Raw genomic sequence first — 20,156 nt, forward strand, 5'->3', positions numbered from 1 at the left:
ATCACAGTAAATAATTGGAAACCCTGTTATGAGAGGCAGCAGTGGAGTTGCTCACTTCTCTTTCTATTTCCCCTTCTGTCCGTATGTGCAAAACAAGCCCCTCTTTCATCCGCTTGTTCACAAAAGCTTCCTTTCATCCCGCTGAGAGATGGCTTCACACCAGCTCCGTTTCCAGAGCGATACCCAGTAAACACAGCAAAGAGAATGCCAAAAATCAGCGGCCCGGGGGTCAAAGTGTGTGCGAGAGAGTGAGAAAAAACGCATAACGGAGGTTCGAACGGTTTGTTTACAAGCATGCACTTGTCATCCTCTATCATAACATGTTTTATGTATGTCTTCAAGAGTAGGTCTGAAATTGGTGTATTTACACTCTCTGGTATGGAGACGTTTTTCTGCTGTGGTCATACTCGCTCTGGGATGTGCACTGACTCATAACTAAGGCTTGTGGAGGTACACAAAGTTCCTTTGACCTCCGGCTGACTCCTGATGCAACGAAACAGAGAACTTTGGGTGGGTGGCCAAATTTAGGATGAAGTGAGAACATAACAACATCGATCCAAACAATTCACATCAAATTCTCAAAATCACGAATTAGAAACACATCACATTTTAGCATTAGAATATTTTTCACGATTTCATGTTGATGCTTAGGCCCCAAATATTGTTTAGCTACCCCAAACAATATTAGAGAATTTTAAAGGTGTTTAAAGGGTGTTATTTTCTTAGATGATCTATTGACAGAAATGCAATGTAATATACAAAACTATGTCTTCAGGGGTGTAATAAGACCCTACATAATGAAGCGTTATGTTTTTATTACTTCAGAATGAATTTTTTTTAACATGGTCAACTTGTCAAAAATACGGGGTTTGGTTGTATTACGTAGTATTTCGGTGCACCAATACACTCCCCCAGCGATCTTTTTTTTTTTACATATAAAACTGTTTTGCAACAACTTTTCTTAGTCGCTTATTGGACAATTCTTCCGGAAAAGCACACGGCATGGCCACATGAGAGCAAGAGAAGGAGCATGCTTAGACGCCACTTTCACTTGTGTGAAAGAGAGAGAGAGCATACGTTTGCGAAGTTCAGGTGTTTGCTTGTTCACTGCATTTGGGTGATGAATGTTATATAAACGGTGGATATAATGCTTTATTTGGAGATCGTTTGAAACTGATATATGGAGCCGTCCCAGCGCTTAAAGATGCCGGACATGAACCACATGCGGTGAGTGAAGCTAATGTGTGTGTTTTGTTGACAATGGGTGCGCACGTGCTTTGGTTCAGCCTACCCCTCCCAATTCAAACAGCCCTATTTCTAATGCTAACCTTGCAATGCCTTTTAGAATCGTATCTCATGTTCTTATGCTGAAATACCAAAAGCCTTGATCCCCGCACCTGCACGGGACCGCATCTTAAAAGGAAAAATCACAGGCTTTTTAATAATGAATCGAGTTAAGTCAAAAAGGGCAGCAACAGAGAGAAGATAAAAGTGCTTGGCAGAGATAATAAGCCTGACTGTTGCCACAGGCATAGCCAGAGGAACTGAACCAGCCCTGAGACTATAGCACACGACACAAACACACACCTGCACACAAACACACCATCATTTACAGACACTACGCTGCTGCAATAATACTGATGTTCGATTAATAACTCCTCAGAAAATCAAAGTCACCCCGAGATCTCTGTTCATCTCTAAGCAGCTGCTCAAATTCATGTCAAAAAACGAATGATTAATTCGCTAACAAAACCATCATCGTCAAATCACATCTGATAACCATTCATGTGCTGTTGAGTTCAAATTGAGCACCCAGCGTGGTGCCAAGACCCCGACAGCAGGAAACTGGTATTTTTTTCTGCGCTAAAAGCCATCAAAGATAGTAAAAGCATGCTTGTGGGCTATCGCTTTATAAATGAGTGTAACAGAACCATCCAGAATTAGAGCAGAATTAGTCACTGTCATTTTGCAAACACGCCTTCCTTTTACGAACACTTCGGCCTCCGAAGCTGGCTGAATGTCTGATGCATAAGGAATAACATCAAATTGGAAATACAATTCATGAGATCTGAAGTCGTCATCTAAATTGTTGAGTTCTACAGGACATATAGAAGATCTAGGGACACTGACTTTGTATTTAATGCTCATAAACATGATATTGAACAAAATGTGATTGGTTGCTTTAAATGTAAATCAGATGCCCTTTTGGGTTCCTGGATCGATTCGCAGGTCAATAAAAGCTGCCGTGGAGTCCAATAGGACGTGAACTAGATGTATTATAAATAGCGTCTTATTGAAAAGAAACCTCAGCGCTATTTGTCTGCCAAAAGATATATACAATTTTTTTCCATTATTGTTAAAAAACTGAATTTTTCCATTGTATTCTGGAAAAAAACATGCCATTTTGGCAACTTTGTATTTAACCAATCCTTCAAAAATGTCCAGCGTCAACTTTAAAAGCACACACAAATACTTCACATTGGCAGTTACGTTCCGATCTGCCTTACTTGACTGTGATTCTAGAAAAATGTTCAGTCTCTAAACTAGCAAATGTGTGTGCATCTTCCAGCTGTTTGAAATAGTCCAACAGAGAATCCCAAATCAGGCGGTGGCTTTATTAAAGCTCAATATCAGACAAACAAGCCTGCGGCAGAATGTTTTCAAACACTAATAGTAGAAATACTACGCAGTAATGATGTTTGAAAGTCTTCTTGCCCCGATTACAGATAAGAAGGCTGCTAGTCTTGTCGTTTATCACCCCCATTTTACATTATACGTGAAAGCTCTAACCTCCTAAACAGATGTTTGCATTCCCTCAATCACAGGAGGTTTCCGTATCTTGCTGCTATGGTGATATGGTTCAATAGGAGGTCAAACACGATTGGATACCTACAAACTGTTTTGGCTGCTCATATTAATTACAGGAACTCTCTGCAAGGGGCGTGAAGGTCACAGCCATTGATATTCATCGACATAATACCAAGGCAAGGTCAGATGCACGAGGATGACTGGGAAACCAGAGGGAGCTTGTTTGTGAATGTTGGGGCAGGTAGATAAGACCTTGACCTTTCCAAGTCATTTGTGATGGCAAAGGTGACACTATTTGGTCATATGGGGTTTCATGTAGCCACTGAAACTGTATCTCATACAAACAGTCAGTAAAATAATTATATTCCTCACAATGCAATACTTCAAGTAAAGATTAGTGGTTTGTGGCATAAAAAATATAACAATGAGAAAAAATGACATTTTGAGGCAAGTTTGAATCAGACTATATGCGGTATTGCATCATTCACCACAGAAGCTGTGATTTGGTTATATTTTCAAGACTTCAAGCCTTGGGCAGGTATAGCACAGCTTCTAAGAAACATTCTTACCTTTCCGCTGGATTTACTTTTGTTAGTCCCACCCGGGAAGGTGGAAGACGAGTTGAAGTCCTCATGGAGGCGGTCTAGGAGCCACAGTAAGAATTCCAGAGCATCATGCTGCGAATTTCCCCGGAACTGAGTTCCATATTTCGATACAGTGCCCTGGAGACAAGACAACATAATGATCATTCATGTGATTTGTTTCTAGAAAATAATGACGAATAATAAAAATTAAACTACATTAAAGAAACTTTAAACAACATGATATGTGATGTTACCCCCTTGTTTGCTATAATTTGTTTTTTCAAATGCTTTTAAAATGTGTTTGCCAATGATTTTACAATCTTAGAATACACAAACAATAAACATCCTGCATAGCATGTCTCTATATATTCACACACATATGCCACTGTCACAGTCACACAAATTATATATATGATACAATATTATTCATTTAAATCAATTTCTTGTTAATAATAATTTTCCATATCTAAATCCAGACTATAAGTAACGTAGATCGTAAATCTTGGCGGTGCCATTGAACCAGCGTAGTAACAGACCAAACAGCTTAATGAAGCGTCAATGTATGTCTATATAGATTTAAATGCTATTTTGCACTTAAATTGTAGATTTTCGTAATGTTACCTCTAATGTCACTCATATTTGAACAATAATGAAGACAAATCCCCTTTCTATTCTAGCAAATGCCACATCACATACAGGTAAGGTTAAAAATCAAGTATACAGTATGGTGATTCCTATCACAACGGAATGTCAATTGTCGCGACATTATTCAACATACGGGTCCAATCGAGGCCTATTACTTATAGCTGACAGCGGACTTGTATGCTTTTGTTTGATTTACACCAAATTACAAAATGGATTGGAGAACAGCGCTTGGATGCAAAACCTTCAGATGACACAGCTTATAGAGAATGTGAAGCTGAGGTCAGGCCCTATGTTGGGAGGTGGCGCCGCCATCTTGGGAGGATCATACTCCACTGCTTTTATTGTTTTGATATGTACCGTTACGTATTTTGTTTGATAAATGAAGAAATTGAAAGTGAAAAAAACATGGGCTTTTTCTGAACGACTCTGCGTAATGCTACTGTGGTTTTGAACAGAGCAAGACCGACCTACTATAGTTATATTTCCTAATCATACAAGAAAAACAAAACACTGCATCGAATGCACTAGCAGCAATCCTCCCAAGATGGTGCAACATTCAACCGGCGTGACGTAGCTTCACGTTCTCTATATGTCCGTTTAGGTGAGTAAAACACACAAAACCTACATGAGAGTGAGACACTATTGTAGCTCCCTCGTTGTACAGCGTGACAGGTGTGTTTGTTTTATTGCAGTGCTGGGCAATGCAGCAAACCGATCAGCGTATTACACCAAAGCACCGCATGAGCGATTCGAAAGCATATTGAGCATCCGCTCTCGTGGCACTTTAATATCATATGCTGATTGGTTGTGCGGCATTGCCTGTCGAAGACACCTATTGGTTCTACACAATATTGTTCTGTTTATACCTTACATGTGTACTGGAATTGCTTAGTTATTTACTGTTGTCATTTTCTGTAATAACCAACCTCTGTAGGGACATAACTGTAGCATTCTGAATCAGGATTGACGCATATGGTTCTGTGTGGCCTATGTGTTGGTTGTTGCATGCAGTCGATTTTTGTTTTGACTTATAATTTTTGTCAGAGTCATTAAATAATATAGTAAGTTCAGTCTGACTCAGAACAGTTTGTTAGACACTGATATGCAGAGAATAGCAGCTGTGATTTCAATTGCTTTCTGCTAGACATTGAATGATGTTCACTCCCTGCTGGTCATGACAGCAGCTGTGTACATGAATAACCGAAGATTTCTCTTCAAACATCTGTGATGACTAAAATAGCGCTTATGAAAAACATTGGCAGAAACCAGAAGCTCAACTTGCAACTCTTATACATTATTTTCAAGTCTCTACATTATAAAGTTGTTTTTCCAACCTCAAGGCAGTCATTGAAAATTGATATTACTGATATTGTCATTGATCTTCGATATAACTTAATAAAGTGAATAAGATGTGAACATTAACCACACACATCTATGTTACAACAAAAGCCTTTATGCATTATAGAAATTGTTTGCCCCAAAATGAATATTGTGTTTCCTTCCCCTCGTGTTGTTCCAAACCCATATGCTGTGATTTTTTCCCATAAAGTTAGTGTTTTGCAGCTGAAAGTGATGAACCAGTTCCATTATGCAAGATGGTGAATGAGATTTGAGAGTTTCAGAGGTGCAAATTTTTTGGTAAATAACAATCTAGAATTCAATTTGTTCCTCACACAAACCTCATATCAGGCTTCAGAATACCTTGAATATAGAGTATGTTATATAAAGTTATGTTGTTTGTCCTTTATGCAGATTGACCTATGTGAACACACAATTCCCTTTTTGTGTTCCATGGGAAAAAACCGGGGTGTAATGTCATGAGGGTTGGCAAATTATAATTTTTGGGTGTACAGTTTCATAATAACAGTACATTATCACATTGTTTATCACGATTAAAGTAGTCTCTGTTTGCTTTGGGAGTTGCCACTCCGTGTAAACTTTCAATTTAGGTTTAGCCTCTGTTTGATTTACAGTACTAAACCTAGCATGTTTTTTTTACAGTCCAGTACAGTTCTATACAGTCAGGATATTTTATGGGGTAGTCATGAAGCAAAACCAGTCAGCCAGATCACATTAACTTTTAGGGCTCTGGATAATTCAGAGTCAAAGTGATGCCATAGTACGCTCATTCCAACATAACTTAAAGGCACTTACATATCTAAAGTCTCAAAGGTTGAAGTACAAATCAAGTCTCACCATACTTGAGGTTAAAAGTAGCTGTGAAAGCTTTGACAAATTATAAATCTACAAAGCTGATTGACATAAAAATATAAACGTTAACCATGTGAACCCAATCTCATAGCTGGGAGAAAATTTCAGATAATATAAAGAGGCCACAAAGAGAGAGATTATTTTAACATTAGTCGTATGGTGAGAAAGTGGGTCATCTGGTCACAGTTTAAACCCGTCTTCAAAAGAATGAAACTCTAGTTTTTATAATAGTATTCACCATTCAATCTTTTCTCCTCTGGTGCTTCACCCTCAAAGGAGAATTCAGAAGAACTTCAATGTGAATACTACATTTATCGAACGAAAACCTCTCTTATTTAAAAGTCATGACAGAGAAACTGCTATACACTTCGCAGAAAGTTATGAACGGTCAAAGACGTTGTTCATGATATGTTGGATTACATTTATTTGTCAATTGAATGTTTTTGTTGAATTAATACTGTATATCCGGAATAGATTTTTGATCCTTCTACCTGAAAGTCTAATTATAAATTTGCATTTGTAATAGAATGCAAATCTGGATAATGAAAGCGTGACCATGAACTTTAGGTGGGTAGCATTTTAGGCTTCCGATTCCATCGCTCCAATGTCTATGGGTTTTTTGAATGGGTTTTTGGTAAATCGCCCGAAATAAGGTCCCTTAAACAAAATCTCTAAATATTTTCACGTTTCATTCTATGACATAAAACACACCAATTATATGCCCCTTGTGATTTTTTTAAAGCCTTATTGTGTCATAAAAACGGCGGTTGCTAACAAGTTGCTTAAAGTGACAATTTCCTTTGGCAGGGACATTAGACGTCATCACTCATATAAAGCTCACAAATAATGGAACACGGGCACAAATCTCTTAAAACATAGATGTGGATTCATTCACGGAGTAATTACTTACCAGGGAACACATTATTAATAAAGTTTGAAAGAGTTGTCAAAAGCTAGGTGGTGGTGACGTTGATTTAGAGTGACCTTACGTGTAGTCTGTTGATAGCATTGTGTTAGCTTTTTACATCTGCCGTTTGTATTTCGGCTTCAAAATTACCAAATGTGGTGCCACTTGTAAATATTATCTTAATAGACAAAACGTGTAAGTGTCATAACCCTTTGTTTAACACAGAGCGAAAGTCTATTGGAAAAATGCATAGGCTTTTGATCGAGGGAACCCGTGCGCCATTGCGATAGTATACCGTAGATTTTGATTCCAAATCCTGACACTGTACATCACCAAGATATCTAATGCAGATCCATATCTGCCAATTGTCACACACCCCTGGATTGGTCTGACATCGGTCAGGAACTATAGCATGACCTTATAATCTGTGAAATACCAGTCTATCATCAATCAACCACATACCCTCCCTATCAGCAAATGTTAACCTCCTTTACCCTTCAAGGAATAGTTCATCCAAAAGTCAAAAGTGGTGAGAGTGAGAGAAGGGTGTTTGGCTGAACCATCTTTAAACAATAAAGTAGTTTCTGTTTGAAAGTTAATGTATTGTTATGACCAAAAGAAAAACATATCTGAATGGAAACTGTTTCTATTGTGCAGCACAGGAGATGAACACACATTAATGAGCTGTCCCTCATTGTAATGCTTTCGCTACAGTCCTTTTCGGTGCAATTACAAATAGATTGCACTTTACTAAATCAGATTTTGAGCAATTGAAGTTAAACACGGTGGGAGGTTGAAATTAAAGGCTAGAGCTTTTGATTGTTTATAGATGGCTCCCCGTAACCGTGCTTAGACACTCATTAACTCTCACCGACATCTGAGAGTTTATTTATGTGGTCTCCAGATACCATCTCCCCAGACTAGATACTCTGTCAACACAGGAAAAAGCAAATCAAGGCTCATACAGGCTAATGGAAATGTATGGCATGCGAGATATTAGAGGATTTTGTTTGCTTGAAAAGCGAGTCAGGTGTGCTATTGTGATGTGTGAAGAAGGAAAATGTATACTGCGAGTCAAAAAGACTAGCTTTGATTCAGAATAACCCTAAAATAAACATGGCTTAAAGTAACTTTCTTGTAAGTAAGCACTAAGCACAGGTTTAAAGTATTACTCGGGGGTAAAAAGTAATTCTCCATCCATCACAATAGAAGACTCGGACGGGAGGACTTCAGGGCAATCATTTCAGAACTTCGATATTGAATAGAGGGGTGTGAATAGAACTGTGCCTCAGTTTCCCCATCACACTGAGGTTTACCTTATGGCTGTGCCACCTCTTCTGTCATGCTTTACTGAAACCCATTGTGTGTGTTTCCACCTGCAATTATGTATGGTTTATCCTAGCTTGAGATAAATGTCGTTCCCATCATGGATCTTAAAATTATATGTAATAATGTATTTTCAGGCCGCTTCATCCCAAACATTTGGCAGATATAAATGACTTTAATAATTATCTGTAACTGTTATCATTCGCTTGCTTTTATGTAGTTCTTAACCAGTATTCCCTCTCTTCTTTTGTTGAACATAAAAGTTTGCAGAATCGCTCAGCAGCTTCTTTATGTACAACGAAAGCATGTATTGACCTAGGGCTGTCCAGTTTGTAAGGATCAAAGAACAGTATGTTCATGGCATGCACACACATAAATGTATGGACTAATATGTCAGCTACACATTTTTAACAAAGGGAAACGTTCTGCTTTCTCTTTGAATTGTCTTGATTGAAAGAAGGCATCACTCCAGGTAATAAAGTCGTTACTTTAATAGTAATAGAAAACCAGTGTTGTTACATAAGAGTAATGTTTCAGATAAGCCTTTGTAGTCAGTATTGTGATGTCATACGAGTGCATTTTCTTTACTTTATGTTTTCAAGTTTACTTCTCTGTGTAATCTGAGGCTGATTCTTATCCAGATTTATGTTCTTGAGAGGTCATCCTGATGGACGAATGAATGTTTGCTATTTTTACCGTGTATGTAAATGAAAGATTAGCTGGAAAAATGTATTATATTATTACTGTATGATGTTGGCTATTGAAATTACGAGCAGTCTTTAAAAAGTTTTTCACAAATAGTCTCTTAGGTCCACTTAGGAACTCTTATCTCAAGAACATGTTTTGGCTCTATAATGTTCTCCAGTTCTTTACAGATTAAAAAAGTTCTTGATGTCAGAGGTTCTTCAGATCGGCATATTGGTTTCTAGGTTCTATATAATAATACTGTATATGGTTTATGAGAAAAGAAAGCTGTTTACCATACCTAAAACTTATTATATAACGCCGTCAGGCTGTAAAAGATGAACTCTCGATTTGGCTTGAAGGACTTTTCAGACGAATAAAGTTATTTTTTGTTTCTTTATTGGCTCTTCGCATTAGCATAAAGGGTTCTACATAGGCCTACATGCTTGATAAAGAACTAACAAGCTATTGTTTAACTCAAAACTCACTCGCCTATCTAATTCTGTGCTATGGCATTAGGTTGTCTCCTACTGTATAGGATTCCTCTATATTATTTGGCTTGAAGAAATTTTAACATTAGAAATGAAAAGTTATGGATGTCTTCACACAAGAGTATTGGTTTCTTTAAAGCCCCAAATGCTGGACGCATGAATAACTTTGTGCAAACATTTACCTCAGCTAACTCACTGTGATACCTGTGAATGAATACAAGTCACAGTTAAGTTACAAATGAGTAATTTTAGTGCGAGCAGAGTCTACCTTAAACTCTGCCGACAGTTGAGGCGTATATTGAAGCGTCCAAAGCGCTCTAACCAGAGACGCGAGTTGCTCCGTGACTTCGCTGTCATACTGAACGTTCTCGCTCCGCACAAACCCGTTCACTCCCCTCTGACACACATCCAGTTTATATCGCTCCAAGCCCAGATATTCAGCCAGCAGGTCCGTGTTGCTCAAGCACTGCACGACGGCGTTCATAAAGCAGGTGTTCCCGTGGTTCTTCAAACCCAAAACACCGGGCGTTTGATCACCGTAAAGAGAAAAGAATCGCTCTTTGGCTGAACTGCGGCAGGGAAGCGAGTAACTTTTCCTCAGGTAGCAATTGTCCTCTTTCCTCATGTGTGCGGAGTTTCCGCTGCAAGGTGCGCTCACCCCAAACCCACCGTCATCGTCTTCAGCCGACCGTCCGTTTGTTTGCGCGCCGCCGGTCCGGCTCCCGAAACTTCTCAGTATCCTATTTACCAAACTTTCGACGGATTTAAACGATTTCCTCCGGAAAAACTTTACCGGGAAATTATCCTTACGTTTTGCGGAAGTCTCCGAATCCTCTTTCGCTTTCTTGTCGCGTTTATCCATCGTTTTGTTGTCCCGCTTGACTTCTCGAACGTTTCATGCGGCGATATCCTCACCTGTCAAACGGCGCGGATGCCGGGATTGTACATCGCAGCGGTCTCACGCGCATTTCGGCTCGCTGTTTCCGTTTCGCCCGCTGCTGACGGGTGATTGACAGGTCTTCCGTTTAGCTTCGAGACGCCTGGGAGCGGGTGAATGATTGACAGCTCTCGCAGAGCGTTGAGCGCGAGCGCTTCTCAACTTCGCAGCGGCGGGAAACTGTGAATGATTGGCAGGTCCTCCACAGAGCGGTCAGTACGGCAACCCCTGTGACGTCAGTGGGCGCGCGTTTTATCGTTATGTTGGTGCTATCTTTAGAACGATTGTCTATTTGTACATTTTTAGGGGAGTGTAAACAGAAAGGACGATTCATAATTGCCCGTGCTTATTTAGACGAGTATGTTTACTGATACAGTGATGATAGAACTTATGTGATTTGTTTGTTGTGTACACATCGTTTGCTCACATGCTCGTGCACGTAGTTCTCGTCCTCGTGTAAACATTAGAATAGCTGTATCGCTTATGTTACAATGAGGTCAGGGTGTCAACATTCTCAGTAATTACCGACAGCTTTTCAGATGATATTTACGATGTTGAAGAGCCCCCTGGTGTTTAAATGGCAAAAGTGGCACCCAGGTCAAAGATAAAATGTAGATTTATTCATTTATATTGCTTATATTGCGTAATCTTTACGTTTAAATTAAACTTATTTCACTTTATTTGGCTAATCGATACAGTGAACAAATAATAGGTTTGCATAAATAAATGCATAACAATTAATGGGGTAAGACAATCTATACAGTAGCCTACAGTATGTAATCACGTCTCGTTTTTGTGACTAGATCTGAAAACTCTTCCACAATGGAGTGGCTCAGAGATGACGTATTTTTGTCACCCCGGAAGCGAGTTAGCATTTTTAGACTTCCCGTTCCATCGCCCCGAAGTCTATGGGTTTTTTTAATGGGTTTTGGTAAATCGCGTGAAATAAGCTCTGTAGCCAAACCTTTAAATATTTTCATATTTTAATCTATGACATAAAACACAACAGTTATAACCCACTTGTGATTTTTCAAAGCCTTATTGTGTCTTTTAATCGGCGGTTACTTACAAATTGCTAAAAGCGACTTACTCTGGTGTGGACGACGTCATCGTGCATATACATCTCACAAATAATGCAACATGGCCACAAATGTCTGAATTCATCATTGGGGATTCATGCACGTAAATATTTACAAAGGAACACATTTTTATAAAAGTTTGAGAAAGTTGACGGAGTCTTGGTGGTGGTGACGTTGATATCAAGCGACCATTGTGTAGTCTGTTTATAGCCTCGTGGTAACTTTTTACTTCTCGCGATTGTATTTAGGCTTCAAAAATAGCAAATATTGTGTTAATCTGTGAAAAATATCTTGATTGACAAAACGTTTAGACATCATGAACATGTGTTACGTCACAGATCTCAATTATTGCGATCTTCAAAAGTCTATGGGAAAACTGCATAGGCTTTCGGTCGAGGGACCCGTGGCGCTTACTTCCTACATAAATACATCATCTCTGATCCTCTCAATAAACCTGAAATAGTTTGGAGTCGGGGCATAACAAAGTAGCATGATTGTGAAAAAAAATATTGGCAGCAAAACCAAAATTTCGTAAAATATTATGTATGATAGACGAAACAACAACATAATGTTGTATACACATCATGCTGCAGCATACAGCCTGTAGTTCTCTGTTATAGACCCAAACCCCCCCAAAATAGGCTTTTCCTTTCTTGTTCAGACACATGCTGTTTGAATTCTAATGTATCCTTTAGCCCAAACGAAGCAGTAAAATAGGTAGGTGTGGTTTTTGTTATCAACATGGGTTATCTAATATTGGTGCATCCCTCCCATGATGCCATATGTCTTCAGCTGGCCTCTAAATCACCCCACACTTTCAAGGTTTTACATCACCTCCCGTGGACAGAGAACAGATGCTCAGTCGGAGGCGAAAATCTGAGTAAATATACGACGCTTTCTGGTTATCGCCTATCGCCACACTGAGCAGAAAGACAGAATTTTGTCAGAAAACCAGACCACCTACGGTTTCCCATTTCTGCTGTATTTAAAGTGCCAGAGCACAGAGGTACTCTTAAACCTATTCTGTCCTCTTTACATTTTAATGAGCAGAGTTGTTTGACAGTATAATGGCCAAAGTGTTTATCTTTAGATTTCAGGTTCTTTCTGTTTTTTTAATACAGGGACCTGATATGCAAATGAGGTGATGTATCACACTTTTATTTATGTTTGTGTATGAAAGAATGCTAAGTGTCTCTAGGCAGCTGTCTTCTTTCCAATAGCTTCTCTCTAAAAGAAAGATCACATTAAGTGTTATTTTTAGCTCTGGAAGAACATTACTTTCCTTTTCTAGTTGCTTCTGTTTCCCACAGCTTTACGATTAAAGATGTATAACAGTTCTCATAAGCAAGACACATTCGGCTGCATAACCTAGATGCAGGTGGACAGAATGCATTGTATTGGTGTGTAATAAAATCGAGGGTATGAAAATGAGAAGATCAGTTATTAATCTGGGTTTACATATTATTTTAAAGTGTGCTTTGTCTGAGCACAGTGTGATGGTTTTCTAGATCGAGCCACAGTGAGCTGCCATTAGTCTGGACTTTAAGAGGAACCGGTGAAGCAGAAACACTGTTGTAAAAACAATCATTATCTCTAAACAGCCAGGATAACCTGCTGTTAATGGACCTCTTTTGTTTATCTCTTTATTAAGAAGCAGTGCACACCAAATCGTCTGAGCCTGGGTGGTAATGGAAGAGTTTTATTTTTTGACTAGAAGTATGTTTCTTTTCATTAATGTGGAGAAATGCAATAGAAATGCTGTTATGGAGAAATGGGGCAAGTTAAGAAAACATTTTCCATTTTGTGATATTACGATAGAACCATCACCATTTAAGAGTTAATACCCTGTAAATGATATTTTCGTGGAGTAAACATAATATTCCAAGCTAGGGTGATACAGCAGATTTGAGTTTATCCACCAGGCATCATCACATCTGCGAGTGATCTTTGTTTCTTAACAACTACCTCGCAGAACGATGCTTTGCTTTATTATGTTGTTGTCTCTTGTGTTCAAAACTGTTAATGTTATTTACTGCCAGTATTACAAAGCTGTGTCTCATTTTTCAGACGGAAAAGATTAAAAAACATCTAAAGACTTAAGAAAAATAAATATACTATTAAAAGAACACTATCATACTGCCGTATGATTTTTGTAGTTATGACAGTAGGTTTTTCAATTGCCCTGCAATCCCTGAAAAAGTCACAGTTGAGAATCATGTTTGGAAACAGTAGTAATGCTTGTGGCTTAGAAATAGCTCAAGGCATATTTAATTTCATCTTAATCATCCCAAATATGGCAAAAAGGTGCATATCTTTATGGTTTAGTTTGGAGCGCCCTCTTCTGGTAGTTCCAGATGGTGCAGGATTCAGCTGATAGCCTATCAAATTCAAAGAAATTGCAACATATTTTATTGCCATCTTGGAGATTGCTCCTTTAAACATAATTTATGTCGATTGTATAGTTCAATCAATAAAAAAATTGAATTCCTTTTGAGTTAACTGTTTTGTTGGGAAGTTGGGATAAGTATGCATTGAAGAAAGTGTATTGTTGAATCATAATTCATTTTCACTTCTGAGGAGTAACCAACAATGCTATTTTTATTATAATTGTTATTAGTATTATTATTACTAACCCTTATTATAAATAATAATAAGTGGCGCCCTTGCAGAAAAATAAATACTGTTATATGCCATCAGCTGTTTGCCATTAAACCATCACAAAGTTCCTTTATGTGGTGTGTTTTGGGTCTTATTCAATGGCATTCTGTTGGTTCCCATGATTCACATATTGTTTTTTCAACAGAGTACCATGCAATGCCGAATGAAATCTGAATTCACTTTTTAGCCCCTCAGTGTTTCATTGCACTCCATCTCTGCAGTGAAGATACTTCATCAAAATAATTAATTTGACTGAAAGAACGTGGTCTCTGAAGTATTGTGGTTGGTAAATTTCACAGTATGAAACTCATGTTTCTATTTATGACATGAATCGCAAGGCCCCCATTGACAAAAAGTTCACACTTCCACATTCAAAATTAGTTTCTTGTGCCACTACTAAGTTTGAATCATTAATAGGCTTCTAGGTAGACGGCAATAAAAATAAGCCGTTCTGAAAATCTGTTTTCAAAATAAGTGTTAAAGTATGGTTCTTTGAAATCGTTCATATTGAAAATAATCGTAATATGCAGTCCAAAATGTATAGATGACTCTAATTGACACTTGTGCATAATGTGGCAGTTTAGGGGTCATACTGAGTCACATCCAGTGTGGACCACCCACCTCAAAACACAAAACCCATTCAAGACAACATACGGTTTGACAGGACACCCCAACAAGCTTATGTGATATATGACCATAAATGAGCCATAAAGCTGTTTCAAACAAAGCGACACTTTACTATCAAGATAAAAGACGGTTCTTCAGAGGCATTGGCGTAGGAATCAGTGTAACTGGTTCATATAAAGAATGACTTTCAGCTGAGAGAGAACCTTACTTTTCAAGATTCACATATGTGTGGGAGAGGGCAGGACATGCCAGACACTTAGACTGTATCAAACACATCTCTATTCAGCATCGAGTTAGCTATTACTGGAATATATCGACCCCAATAAATCATGTGGAAATATTTGTTCATCTCTGTGTAAAGTTGATGGTATTTACAAAAGGGTTGAAATAAAAGTGCAAATCAGATCTGATACGAATATTTTGCCTCCTACACAGATGCCACGAAAAGAATAGATTATAAAGTAAAACAAAGTCTGAGTTTTAAATTAGCAAATAAGGGTGCAAACTGCATACACAGTTTTGGCCAAAGGGGGGCAGTATCCTGAAAGAAATGAGGATTAGTGAATAACTTTTCCTATCGATTTTGTGTCCTTGGTCAGTCTGATCATTATGGATTGCAGTTGTATTGACTCAAAAAAAATAAAGTCAGCACAAAAGAAAATAATAAAAATGTTGTGATTATTATGTTGTGTATCGGACAATTTTGTCCTTGTCAAATGTAATACAATTTGTTTTTACATGTTTAATGTTTGCCTCATGTGTTTTTCCCCAGTAATTAGAAACAAAAATGTTATTTTTATCATTTAGGTTCACAACAAAGTTTGTAAAAAATGGCATATAAAGGCATCTCATTTCTATAGAATGCGAACATAACATTTTCCCCAAAAGAGGTTGTCGATTTGCTCATACGTGTTGGTTCCTGACCGCTGTTTCATGTCTCCATGTGACCCCTGATGAGAAAACAACATGCGGCTCTGTTGCTATTTCACGCTCAGATAATCAAAGTTGGCTAATCTGACCCATTCCAGATCTGTTTGCAAACACGTTTATTTAAGCCAAGCCAAAAGATAAAAAGAATATTAAATTAGACTTCCTTGTTGGCCTCTTTCCATGTGACGCTCTATTGTAAAAAGCCAAATGCAAGCTGGGCCTAATCAGCTGGACTTCAGTGTTACTGAATGCTCGGATACACTTGATTTGTTAAGTGGATAACCACAGGTAATTATTGAAATAAGCTTCTAGTTTGTATAGCATGAGAACATGATGATAAAAAAAGCTCTTTTTGAATGAAAGTGTAATGTGGAAGGGCTTATAATCAATTGTTGATTTTTCTTTCAAGTGCAAGTTTCTTCAAGCGTCGCAAATCTTCAAAGAGACATAAGCGTTGAACCTGACCCTATGACATTTTAACGTAATGCAAATGAACCGCCCTATTGTTCATTATTGCACTATTAGGTCATTGTAATATTGATTTTAAACTTTGCCCAGATGTTCACGGTTGGCCCACAGAATCCCAGGGAAGAGATATCGCTTTCATTTGTGCCCTGTTTGGCCCGTTGTGTGGCCAGAAATCTATCTGCAGAGATTTATCTGTTATGTGTTATAACTATAGTAATGTTGTGTGGTTTAGAGATCAGAAGAGCAATAAACTGTAATCTGCAGCTATTTCCATTTGTATATTGAATATTCTGATCTACTTCAAAACATATCACAGAAGTGAAATGACTTTTAATAATATAGTTTTATAATAATATGCATTTGGTGTTTTAAGAACGTTTGTCCTATTTTAACCGATTGCAAAAGTCAACCGTTTTGAACATGTACAGTGTTGGGATTATTATAGGAGAGGTCACAGAAGTAGAAAGAAGAAAAATGTAGGAAATGTAATTACTCACAGAGCACAATTCACACAGTGCGGTGAGGTCAGGGTAATTTGGCTAAAAGAAGTTGACAGTGATACGACCCAGACTACTGCGGGTATCGTTTAACACATTTCTCCATCCTCTACCCTTCAGAATACTTTACAAGAAGAGGGCTTCTAAAGAAAAGTCTGTAGAGATGCGCTTGAACTTGGAAATGAGGCTTAAAGGGACAGTTCTCCCCAAAATGAAAATTCTTTCATATTTTTATGAAAATAAATTCAAATTGATACAAATCTGTATACATTTTTTTGTTCTGTTGAACACAAAGAAAGATAACTGGAAGAATGTAAGGAACCTACAGTTTTGGGGCACCATTGACTACTATGGAAAGAACGATTAAAATGTTAGTTAAAGGTGCCCTAGAAATGTTTGCTTTCCTAAATTCTTCAAAATATCTTTCCTGGTGTTAAACAGAACAAATAAATGCAACAGGTTAAGAACAACTTAATTTTGAGTTTCATTTCATTTTTTGGGCGAACTGTCCCTTTAAGAGTCTGCAGAAATGTGTTTTATCGTATGTGTTTTGAACACAGAATATGTGGTGCATGCAGTGATGTTCTTAGGAGGAAATCATTTAAAATACATGTTTTAAAGTTTTACATTTGATCAAATTTGTTAGAGAAACTGGTAGAAAAATCCAGATTTTATAGACTTCAGTCACTGTATAGTCGCTGTATCTGTTCAATTCTAACTGAGCTTCAGCAACTCTTTTGTGTACCTGTTTACAATTTCTGTTGGTTGGTGAGGTAAGACCTAATAAAGTGTCTCCAGACTCGGTCTGCTTTGTAAGTCGACTGAGAGTCGATCCACATTTTCCACCAGGGCACCGAGGGGGGAAGAACGAAGCGAATCTCTCTCGGTCAGCATGCTTGTGTCACACTGAGTGAAATGAAATGAAACCTGATTTTTCTGGCCGCAGGGAAGCTTGTGGTGGACAACCTGCCAATGTTTGGAGCTCTCGGTCTCCACTTTTGAAGTTACGGCATTAATCTGTAGATTGGAGGGTTTTTCATTCCAGTATAGGTAAAGAAGAAAATAGTAGCAAACTAAGATGCGTTTCAAGTGGGTGTATTAATGATTTTTATCGTTCCATCGCACCTCAATGTGTTTTGCAAAGCAGAGTGTGTCGTGTTGAGTAGAAACTTCTGCAAAGCATCAGTATGTTCACTGAAGCATTTCAAATGCATGTTCAGGGTGCGGATGGAACAGCTTCATCATACCTCAAAAAAAGCCACTTCTACTATGTCAGTAGAGTCCTAAAGTACAACAGACAGAGCTCGAAGCAGTGGGTGCTTCTGGAGTTTTTTTTTCAGGTTTCGGTTCCAATTATAGACTGAAGTCTTAACTGAAGAGATGTTATCTGATGCAGGTCTGCCAGTTCTCTAACACACTCACTCAAGATTTGAAGCAGTCCTCAAGTAAGTAGCGGTTGTCCTTGTGACAAGAGACCTTTGTAAATAGTTTGCAAGGTGTTGGGAGGCTAATCGCAGCTTGCAGGTGGTTTTGGGATGCAGCTGGTTATGTTGGTGGTAATGAACCGCTAGTTCAGTTCAATTCAAATTGTTATACACCGCTTTTCATAATTTTGGATTCTTGCGAATAAATGCTCAATGCAAATAAATGCAGCACAATTTTTATTATTGAAATTAGATCATAAAGCACAATACTCAGTTACATAACACTGACTTTGAACAGAGTTTAACTATAATGGACTGCTGCGGTAATGGTGGTGTAAGTGCTCTCGCTCACCTCCGGATGATGCTTTATGACGGCTCTACACCGCATTTAAATTACTCTGAGAATGGATGAGAATTAAGAACAAAGAGTTCTGTGAAAAAAGGGAAGAAAAAAGGTGACGGGGAATGAAATAGCTACGTGTCAAAATAATTTCATGCGTCGACTCCTGGCGAGTGTGCAAACCCAGACTGCGATCGGGCCTCTGTAGGCCGCGCTCATGCATATTCCGTCCTGCACCTTCATCATAACTCATGTACAGTCAACTCTCGCTTTTCCTCTTGGGTGTCGAGCACCTGGGTGATCCGTTGCTGTTATTTTTACACCCGTGAGGTTGTGCAGAAGAGTAATTCAGTGGGCGCAGCCGTCAGGGATGCTTTGCTCTCACCTGTGCCCGCGGGACATTTACACTCCATCTGTCAATGGGTGGATGCATGAGTGGAGAGCAGGACAGTTAACACGGGGAGAATAAGTAGTCGTTACAAAAAGTCTTAGTCATTTTTACTGAATGTGGCTTGAAGTACATTCATTATAAAGACATTCCCACTCTAGGTACTCTTTAGTTAAGTGATTTGACCAAGGGCACAATGATGATGGTTTATGGCTCGCTGCTGGTCGAGATGGTCAAACTTTTCATGAAACACAAAAGATTTTACATTCTTCAAAATCTTCAAAGACTAGAAACGTCCTAAAGAGGTATCTCCTTTAACATTTCTACAATTGTTATAAAGGAGCAATGTGAAGATTTAGCGGCATCAAGCGGTGAGGTTGCAAATTGCAACCAACGGCTCACAATTTTTTTTTTTTTTTTATTGAAATTTTAGCCGTTTTTCTGTTTAGGGCTGTGTAGAAACACCATGAGGAATTCTATGCAAGAGGACCCAAGGTGTATGTAGATAGAAATAACTCATTCTAAGGCAATAAAAAACATTTCATTATGTAAGGTCTTTATACACCTCTGAAGACATTGTAAGGTATATTATATTACATTACGGTCAAAAGATCCTCCAAAAAAATACACACTGGGCCTTTAAGCAGAAAATATCTGATTTTAAACAACATGAGGTTAAACATATTGTTTTTTTAATTCTCATTGTGACAAGCAGAGCGGGACGAGGGCCGTGAGGGAACGTCGCTAGGCCGGTGATGTGAGTGATTATGAGCATCAGCTGAACGTTGCACCAGTCTCGCATCTCTCACGGAGGAGCTCCGGAAGCAGAAAAGAAGGAGCGACAGCAGTTAAGGACGAGAGATACCCAGGCCTGGTTTGTGTGGCCGGCAGTCGACCGTGAGGGAACTGTCGGCACTTTACGTTCCTGTTCTTGTTGGTTTATTTTTATTTAAAGTTTGGTTTAACGTTATCCGGTTCCCGCCTTCTTCCATCCTACTTTGAACATTGTTACATTGATGCCGAAACCCAGGAGGAAGAGGGCGGAAACCGACGAACATTAAGACACCAGGCCTGGTTCTCTCTCGTCCTTCACTGCTGTCGCTCCTCCTTTTATGCTTCCGGAACTCCTCCGTGAGAGATGAGAGACCGCTG

General features: G+C 38.6%; 1 protein-coding gene across 1 annotated transcript in view; it reads right to left on the reverse strand.

Annotated features, from left to right (window-relative positions):
- The window catches only part of usp43b (ubiquitin specific peptidase 43b), a 97,283-nt gene extending 86,473 nt beyond the window's left edge, over nucleotides 1-10,810 (reverse strand). The window contains exons 1-2 of the mRNA XM_056752149.1: nucleotides 9,925-10,810; nucleotides 3,378-3,530 (exon numbers count right to left, since the gene is read on the reverse strand). Coding sequence (XP_056608127.1) covers nucleotides 3,378-3,530; nucleotides 9,925-10,518 — 747 coding nt within the window. The 5' untranslated portion in view covers nucleotides 10,519-10,810. The remainder of the gene's footprint in view (nucleotides 1-3,377; nucleotides 3,531-9,924) is intronic.
- Between the last annotated feature and the right edge of the window lie 9,346 nt (nucleotides 10,811-20,156).

This window comes from Triplophysa dalaica, chromosome 7 (assembly GCF_015846415.1).
Source record: "Triplophysa dalaica isolate WHDGS20190420 chromosome 7, ASM1584641v1, whole genome shotgun sequence".
NCBI lineage: Eukaryota > Metazoa > Chordata > Actinopteri > Cypriniformes > Nemacheilidae > Triplophysa > Triplophysa dalaica.